The sequence below is a fragment of the Crocuta crocuta genome, unplaced genomic scaffold (genome assembly GCF_008692635.1).
Source record: "Crocuta crocuta isolate KB4526 unplaced genomic scaffold, BGI_CrCroc_1.0 scaffold440, whole genome shotgun sequence".
Lineage (NCBI taxonomy): Eukaryota > Metazoa > Chordata > Mammalia > Carnivora > Hyaenidae > Crocuta > Crocuta crocuta.
The window spans coordinates 65,912-75,218 of record NW_027527457.1 but is presented as its reverse complement, the minus strand read 5'-3'; the positions used below and the strand labels follow the sequence as shown (position 1 = coordinate 75,218).

General features: G+C 52.6%; 1 protein-coding gene across 1 annotated transcript in view; it reads right to left on the bottom strand.

Annotated features, from left to right (window-relative positions):
- NLGN3 (neuroligin 3) overlaps positions 1–9,307 on the bottom strand; it is a 20,558-nt gene that overhangs the window by 6,023 nt on the left and 5,228 nt on the right. The window contains exons 4-5 of the mRNA XM_077763264.1: positions 7,510–7,569; positions 5,629–5,778 (exon numbers count right to left, since the gene is read on the bottom strand). Of these exons, the coding sequence (XP_077619390.1) occupies positions 5,629–5,778; positions 7,510–7,569 (210 nt within the window). The remainder of the gene's footprint in view (positions 1–5,628; positions 5,779–7,509; positions 7,570–9,307) is intronic.

The window sequence follows — 9,307 nt, the reverse complement described above, 5'->3', positions numbered from 1 at the left end:
TTAAAAGTTCAGTCGCAGCACCTGGGATGACCTTTGTGCGAGGCCATGTTTGAGGAGGCGCCCTCCGCTCACAGAGAGCTCTCTGGCGGTCCACGGGCAGAAGCCAAGTTCAAATAGATTCAGGCAGGCACAAGACCTCGTCACGGTCTTTCCCGAGTCCTTCTGTTTCTAGCTTCTGTGGAAGGGCTCATTTCACCCTCTTCAAGGGTGTTATTAATTTACATTTGGTACAATTAAGTATGTAAAGCACTTAGTTATTCCTCTCAGGACCGAGTCACAAGCCCTCTTTAGCCTCAGGTTCCCAGCGAGGAAATGTGAAGGAATTAAAGAAAGCCTGAATGAGGGTGAATGGAGAAGCCCTTGTTCCTCTAGACAAGGGAAGCCGCTTCTCCTTTGCCTGGCNCCGCCTGTCCTCTCTCCCTTCCTTCCTACTTCCTCCATATCTTCTTTCCCTTTTCTCTTATTTAAGCAACAGCAGACTTGGCTTCAGCCTTGGCCGAGGTGAGGTATCGTTCACTGAAATGTGTCAAATACATCTGTCCTATCAGCAGGAAGAGCCTGTGCTTGAATGTGGTAAGGGAGATTGGTCCGACATGTAGCGATTCCCTGGGTTAGGAACAAAAAAGCCTGATAAGGGCTGGGTGGAGGAGTCAACCATCACTCTCTGCTCCCTTGGCTCCCATGAACCTCGGGATGAGAGGCACTGAAGCAAGCGGATGACGCCATGTCAACCGTCCTTACTACAAGAGTACTGCATGAAGTGCTATTATCCGACGGGATCAGGAAGGAGATCCAGCAAACGTGACCAAACATGAGCACACAAACCCCGGCTGGCTGTCGGGAGAGCAGTCACTCACTGCCAGTTCCCCAGTAACTCAGCCACCCACAGAAACCACATGAGGGCAACGGCTGAAGTCCCAAACTCCGTGAACTGTCAGAATAAATCTGAGACCATCTCCCTGGGTCCAAGTTTATACTGCGGTACATGGGAAGCTGCTTGTCAACAGAAGATAAGGGAATCTGGCACAGGTTACCAAAAACAGATATCTCTGTCACTCAACCCCTGATGTTTACCAGGTTTTCAGTTTGCCTGGAGGGTACCTGAGCAAAGATGTAGGATTAAATTCTGGCACCCAGAATAAAACTTGGCAGGCCCCTACTTCCTCAGCCCCAGGGATGTCCACATCCTATATCCTGCTGGGGTTCTTTTGTTGGTCTTTAGCCTCCTGGGGTCTCCTCAAATAATAGGATGGGATCCACAGACTGGCCTGTGACATTCTTCAAATAAATGATTCACCCAAGATGTCCAAAGAAGCACCTCAGAGTAAACCATCTTTTGGGGCTCAGTGCTTCCAGAAAAACCGAAGGGAGGCTGAATGTGTGCATGTAACTGGGGTCCAAAACTGGCCACCTGATCTGGGAAACTTTGAGAAACAAAGCAACAAAGTCTCAGCTACACAGCAAAATCCCCAAGCGGCAGGGACAAATCGATGTTCTGCATCTGGCGCCAAGAGACAAAAGCATGTTCTATGAACCCAGAATCCAATCAGTGGCTCATTGATTACATTTGTGTTCCAGAGCAGGCAGTGAAGGATACACAGGAAGGGGTGGGGAGCTTCTTACCAAATCTCAGTTTATGACTCCTTCTGACCTGTGGGTAATACTATTGTGATCATTAACTGCTGAAGTCCAAAGAATAATACAGTCAGACCTTCGATTGTGAGTAACTTGCTCCGCGAGTGTTCCGCAAGATGAGCAAACATTTCTAATAAATTTTAACTTGATAAATGAGCGATGTCTTGCACTATGAGTAGTACGCGACGCCGAACCGACGTTCATGATCACAACTGAGCCAATGGTTCTCGAAATTCACTTTGATATACGAGCCCTTTGGATTACAAGCATGTTCCCAGAACGAATTATGCTCGCAAACCAAGGTTTTACAGGATTCCTGCCCCGAGATGTGCTGTTCTGGCTATTCAAATGAGAGGAGGTGGTAAAGTGGCAGGGAGGGGGGTCTTAACCTGAGTTTCAGGGATGAGTTTTGGTGGTATCCATGGAAACATTTTTATAGGTTTGTGTGCACACATTTTTCTGGGGCAGAGTCCATAGCTTTCATTAGAATCTCAAAGGGGTCCAAGACTCCCCCGAAGGTTAAGAACTTCTGATACAGAAGCCTAAAGACTGGCAAAGCTGAACAGTTGTGCAGTAATCGGTAAACCAGGGTACCACAGGGAGCACTCACCCACAACAGCCTTCTGTGCAGCCCACAGCTCTCAAGTCACGCTTCAAATCCTGAATCTCTCCTTCTGCCTCCTTTCTCTGTGTCACTCTTTTCCTCTTTTCTCCCCGCTCCCCGTCCCTCTCTTCCTTACTTTTCTCCCCTCTTTCCCCCTCTCCTCCACTCTTTCTTTTCCTGTATCCCTAGGTGTTCCAATAATATGGACCGGAAGCATGTTCTTAGTACTCTCTGGGCTTTCCAATAAAAATGAAAGACTGGAGCTTTGTGTTTCTAATTATTTTTTTAAAATTTTTAAAAACGTTTTTTTTTTACTTTTGAGAGAGAGAGCGACAGCGTGAGCAGGGAGGGTCAGAGAGAGAGAGGGAGACACAGAATCCAAAGACAGGCTCCAGGCTCTGCTGTCAGCACAGAGCCCGACGCAGGGCTCAAACCCACGAACTGTGAGANAGCACAGAGCCCGACGCAGGGCTCAAACCCACGAACTGGGAGATCATGACCTGAGCTGAAGTTGGATGCTTAGCCGACTGAGCCACCCAGGTGCCTCTGTGTTTCTAATTCTGAAAAGCAGCTGAGGGCGCCTGGGCGGCTCAGTCGGTTAAGCATCCGATTCTTGATTTTGGCTCAGGTCATGATCCCAGGGTTGTGGGATTGAGCCCCATATCAGGGCTCCTCACTGTGTGTGGAGCCTGCTTGAGATTCTCTCTCTCTCCCCCCCGCCCAACTCTGCCCCTCTCCCCCACTCACAGTCACTCTCTCTCAAATAAATAAAGTAGCAAATTACTTTTGGCCTTCAGCTGCTGTGTATGTATGTCTGTATACCTGTATGACCTTACTTCTATACATTCCTTACTCTTCAGGAACTGTGCAGCCCTAACGTGTGGGTTTACAGCTACCTTCGTAGTACCATTTTTACTGTCAGAGACTCAGATCCCCTTTCTCAACAGGATAGAACACTGAAGGGAGCCTTGCTGTGACGTCTGAGGCAACTCAGAAAGACAGAGGAGCAGCAGCAGAACCGTGAGACGCAAACCCAGCAGCCAGCCAAGAGAGACCAGGGAGAGGCCCTGCGTGCTTCATGCCCACTATCCAGATGCCACCAAAGGGACACGGGCTNAAGGGGAAATAAAGAAAAGCTTGCCTTTCTGTGGTCATAAACTGCTGCCAGAACTGAAGCACCAGGGCCCCTGGGATTAGAACTGGCAAAAACAGTACACTCAGAAGCAAATTAAAATAAGGTCCTGTAAGCTTGGACCCTGAGCCTGCTGTGGATTCTGTGTCTCCCTCTGTCTGCCCCTCCCCCACTCACGCTCGGTCTCTCTCTCTCTCAAAAATAAACATTTTAAAAATTATTTTAAAATAATAAATAAATAAATAAATAAATAAATAAATAAATAAATAAATAAATAAATAAAATAAGGTCCTGTCAGTCAAATGGCCATGGAATAAATCATGCCATTGCTGGTCCGGCACCCAGGCCTACAGACCTGATTGATGTACAGCCTAGATCCCCTCCCACTGGAACCTTGAAGAAACAAGCCCTCCAGGTAAGAAGTTGCCTTCCTCATGAAACTACAGGATCTGTGACTGCATGTGCCCTCTGAGGCCTGAGTGAGCATCTGAAGGGGAGCGAGGCCCTGTATGTGTAGTCACCGGCTCTAAGTTACTTGTTTATCTCAAGACCTTGGCCACAGCTAGGCATTAACAGTCACCAAGGAAGATACGGCACAGAGGGGTAGTCTAAATCACCCAAACAAGCAGGTGGATGACAGACTACGTGTGGGGAAGGACACATGGGTGTGGATGAGGAGGCGTTTGGGAAATAAGAGTGTATGCGTGGCGGTGTAGTTTGTGTAATGGAGTGGGAGTATAGAGGGAAGTAGGCGTGGAGAGAGTAGTAGAAATGTGTCCGTGTATATATACAGGGTATAGACGTGTGGGGTATGCTGAGGTGTGGGGGTGAATAGAGGCGTGTGTGCACGTATGGGCTTGGATGGCCAGGTGTGGGTATATGGATGTGTACATATTTGTTGGGTAGGGTGGGGGAATACGTACATACCTACACTGGCTGTATGTATCCAGGGTACGTATGGGAAGAGTGTCTATGTATGTATGTGTACATGAGAGTGTGGGTATACGTGCTAGAGGCCTATGGGTGTCTACATACCGTGGGGAGATACATAAGTGTAGTGCGCAGGATGCGTACGTAGACATGGAATCAGGGATAAGAGGCATGTGTGTGTGTCCTATTTGTGTAAGTGTGGGGTGGGGAGGTGTGGATGTGCAGGTATGGACGTATATGCATGGCGCGGGAATACTGGTTTGTGTTCATGTGGGGAAGGTGAGGGACATGTATGTGTATGCGGGTGTTGGAGTGGATCTGAACGTAGGCTGTGCAGGAGAATACAGGGGTGTGTGTGTGTGTGTGTGTGTGTGCAGAAGGAATATGTATATGCATTTAAGGTATATGTATGTGGGGATTGTGTGTAGATGTGGATGTGCAGGGTGTGGGTCTTTGCATAGAGCATATACATGGGGGTACAAGGAAGTGGGAGTGTGGGTGTGTGTAGTGTATATGAGTATAGATGTGGGTATGGAGATGTGGAGGGAGAGATCTATGGGAATGGAGGGAGCAGGAGATATCTGTGTACGTATGGGGTATGGATGTGGAGTGTACAGAGGTACATGGATATGAAGATATGTGTGTGGGGGGGAATTATACATGTGGGGGAGTATATGGAGTGGCAGGGGAGCGTGTGTATGTGAGAGGCAGTCTGTAGATGTGGATGTGGGGGCCTATATGTTTACGGTTATATGTGTGCATTTGTGGGGCACGTGAGAAATGATCATGACCATGGAGGTGTATGGTGGGCAGTGTGGATGTGTGACCGGCTAGAAGGAATATGTTTGTATGGATGGGGGTTTTTAGGGATGTGGGCATGGGCAAGGGATGAGGGAAGGACACCAGAAAATCAATGGGCCCCGCAAAACCTCGGCCAAGCAGAAGTCTGAAAGAGGAGACCTGGCTTGAGACTTAAGAGAANAGCCCTGCATCAGGCTCGCGGCTGTCAGCGCAGAGCCCGCTTAAGAGACTCTGTCCCCCTCTCTCTGCCCCTTTCCCACTTGCGCTCTCTCAAAAATATATAAGAAACATAAAAATGTAAAAACCACAATAAAATAAATTAAAAAAAAAAAGAAGGGGTGNCAGGAAAGGGCCTGGGGACACCAGGGAGCTCCCAGCACTTGGGGAGGGGCCATGTGATAACAAGATTTTGACTATGGTCATCAGCACCAGCTAGAGACCCAAGGCCAGCATGAAGTCCCCAGCATTCTTTCCTCCTTCCCTGAGAACCCAGGCTTCCTTCTAGGCACCTAGCAAGGAACCATACCTAGCACCCCAACACGATAGTTGAGGGTGATGACGATGACGTTGCCATAACTGGCGAGGACGCTGCCATCAATCATGTTGCCCGTCCCTTCCATGTAAGAGCCTCCATGGATGTAGACCATGACGGGCTTAGCGCCACTGTCCCGGATGTCTGCAAGGAGAAGGGGTGAGACACAGGCTGGGTAGGATGCCCTTCCTCCCCCACCCCCACCAGCCCTGGGGGTGGGGTGTGGGCAGCAAAGCTATCCCAGGTGCCAGGACACCATCGCCAGCTCTGAGGACAGGACTCGTGGGGACTGCTCAGCCTGGAGCTCCCAGCGTGGGCCAGAGACTTGGCCACAGTTGGACTTGAGTGACGTTTGTGAAGACTCTGGGCTCAGCCTCGCGGCTGAAGGCAATCAGCCATGCCTGATACATCCAGGCTTAGGTAGGCCATGGCTGGGCTCTGAGGACGGGTGGGGGCAGGAGGAAGAGGAAGGGCTGGTCTCTTAGCTGGATCAAGCGAGTCCCTGCCCCGGGCACCCAGGGGTCCTGGGACCTGACATGGCTTCAGAGAGTGGGGGCTGGGGAGCCCTGCAACCCCCAAGACTAGACCAGTTACATGGAAATACGGCCATTGGCAGCAGCTGGCCCCCCAGTGCAGACAGAGACAAGAGGGGTGGGAATAAGGGGTGGCACAGGGAGAGAACAAGGAAGGATGTGGGTAAAAGGGGGTGAATGGCAGAGACGGGTGGGGGGAACCTTGCTGACATGGCTTCTCAGCCATGTGCTCATTTACTCCATTCTCCCCGGGCGCCAGGCAGACTTAACTGGAAGCACGGGGGATGGGGAAGAGGAACTAAGAATGAGAGAGACCTCTGCCCCCAGCCAGCATGAAGATGAAGACGGAGCCTCCCCGAGGCCATTCGACCAGAGACCTTCAAGCAGCTGCTCCTAAGCCCAGGCGGCCGCCTAGAGAAGTCTCCCCGCCTGACCACCTCCACCTGCAGCCTCTCAGGGCGTGAGCTGGACCAACACTCCGCCACAGCAGCACGGCCCTACCAGCCAGCAGCGGGGGTCCCCCTGAGCTGCTTGGCCCCTCCAGGGGCAGGGAGGTAGAAGGGGATGCTCCTTACTGCCAGGCAGACACACCCTGTTTTCCCCAGGAGGAAGGAAGACTGGTTCAACCATCACGCAAGGATCCCATGCCATCGACTGACTGGGCTGGGCTGTGGTGTCCTGGCCTCAGCTTGACATTGTGGCCCCCTGCCTTTCTGGCCCTGTCCCGAGCCTGTGGCAGCCCCTGGCCCTGAGGCTGCATCTCTCTTTCTCAGAGATGGCCGGGGAGGTCCTGGGTTGTGCTCTGCTCCAGCCCCTTCGGTCGTCGCTGCCTCACTCCTCAGCGCAACATCCTGCTGGGCCTCTCTCCCAGGAGCCAGTCTCCCCATAACACACAGGGGTCTCCGCAATGAAACACAGGTATCTCCTCGCCATCCGGTCTCCTCCGCGCCTCTCCTCGGCCTCCCTCAGCCTTGCTTTCTCTCCACTCTCCCTGCTAATCAGTAGGGGCAGGTGCCCGTGAACCACAGAAGATGGGGGAGGAAGCTGCCTCTGGCAGTGGCCGCTTCTACTGGGGGACTGAGGATGGGGGTAGGGGACCGGGGCGAGGAGGATGCCCTCCCCTCGGCTCTGCCTGCGGCCCCCTGCTCCGGCCAGCTGTGTGCATCACCCTGAACTCCCAGCGGCCAACCAGGCCAAAGATGGATGAACAGCCCAACAGCCTCATAGAGGAACAGAAACACACCAACGGACGGACAGACAGACAGACGGGGCTTCTCCCCATCGAGAGGGGGAGGGGCTCTGTGCCATGCACCAGCCGCCGCGCCCTGCAGCCCCCAAATACCTTCATCTTCATCCCCGTCATTATCCGCTAAGTCCTCGCCCTGTTTCTTAGCGCCGGATCCTGGGGACCAGACACGGGGAGACACAACAGCACAGAACAGAGAACAAAACAGAGAGAGAATTCAAAAACAGCATGACTGCAGTGTGGCCCAGCAAGCCAGCTCTGGGCTTGGGCCCAGGACAGGCAGGAGGGATGGCAAGAACTGAGGGAATGGGTGGGCTGAGGCCCAGACCTTCATCAGGATGATGGTGTTGCAGGCCCCTGCTGTGCTGACCTCCCTGCACCTCCCTGCCCCGCCTCCCTGTCCCCAACAGCCCGTCTCCACTGACTACCTTCCCAGTTAGGAAGGAGGTAGCAGCGTGTGGACCAGGGCACAGAGCCAGAGACCCACTCAGGGAGAGGATTTCTTCCGGGTGGGATGGGCTGCGCATGTGTACGTAGGCAGGCTGAGCTGGAGAGCAGGGGCAGGCACTGAGGGTGAGAGGTGGTGTCGCCAGCATGTTGGACATGGACGTGAGCTATTCGGGCAGAGACGGGTACCGGGGAGCCCAGCCCTGAGCTACCTGGGCCCAGCAGGAAGGCTCAAGCTGGGCCTCAGCTGACCCTGATTCCCAGAGGAGAAAATGGGAGATGAAGCTTTCCCTCTGGTCTTCCTCGCTGAGGGTCCCCTGCTCTGGCTAATGGCAAATAGGGTTCCTGCTCACAGGAACCAGGCCTAAGAGCAGCAAGTGCGGCTCTGAGATCTACAGAGAGCCAGAGAGGGAGGGAAAGAAGGAAAGGGGAGAAGGAAAAAGGGACATGAGAGAGAGAAAGAGAGATGGAGAGAGAGGGAGGGAGACAGAGAGATAGCGTAATGGTAATAGCTCCTACCATCTACTAAATATTTACCATGTGCCAGACATTCTACTTCTGCCATACGGTTTGATCCTTACACCCCAGTGAGGTAGGCACTGTCTCTATTCCTGTTTCATTGATGGGGAAACTGAGGTGCAGAGAGGTAAAGTGACTTGCTCAAGAGCACACAGCTAGGAAGTGCTAGAGGTCAGATTCAAACCCAGGTTTGCTTGACTCCAAAGCCCGTGGTCTTTCCACTGCACCATGCCACCTTTCCGGGACAGGGGCAAAGGGAAGGAAAACATCAGTGAGAAAAGAGGTGGAGTGTGGAGCGGAGGGGAGAGAGGGAAGGAGAGAAAAGAAGGGACCAGAGGAGAGAAGAGAGACATTCAGGACCTGTGGGTAAGCTGGCACCAACTCTCCTTCCTGTTCTAAGTTGATGAGAAGTGCATCTTGAACGCGGCTGTGGAGAAGAGGACCTACTGCCTGGAAGCTGGTCAGAGCGGGGAGACCTAGGTCATTCTGCCAGCACCCCAGGGCTTACCCTCTTGTCTATGACACCAGACGCTCTCAGCCTGGAGGCAGCAAAGAGCCCTCTTTCTCAGCTGGTCTGGGCTCTGGTGACTGAATTCCCTCACAGCTATTAATCAAAACAGGAACCACCCTCATATTACAAAATGGCTTTTCGACTAGGGCAAGAGCCCGGCCCTGAGAGGCGGAAACTGCCTCTGGCTTCCCGAACTTCCGGTGGCACCTACCGTCTTAGCACCTGCCAGTTACCGCCCTCAGAAACCCTGTGAGGCATGGGATAGCATCGCCCACGCAATGGACAGTCCCCCACTCCCCCGCCCCAAAGGAATGCCTCATCCCTAAACATGAAGTCCCTCCAGCTTGATGGAGGTGGAAGTGGGGGGATGGGACAGGCCTTCACCCGGAAATCCTTTACTTCCTGTGGGCAGGGACT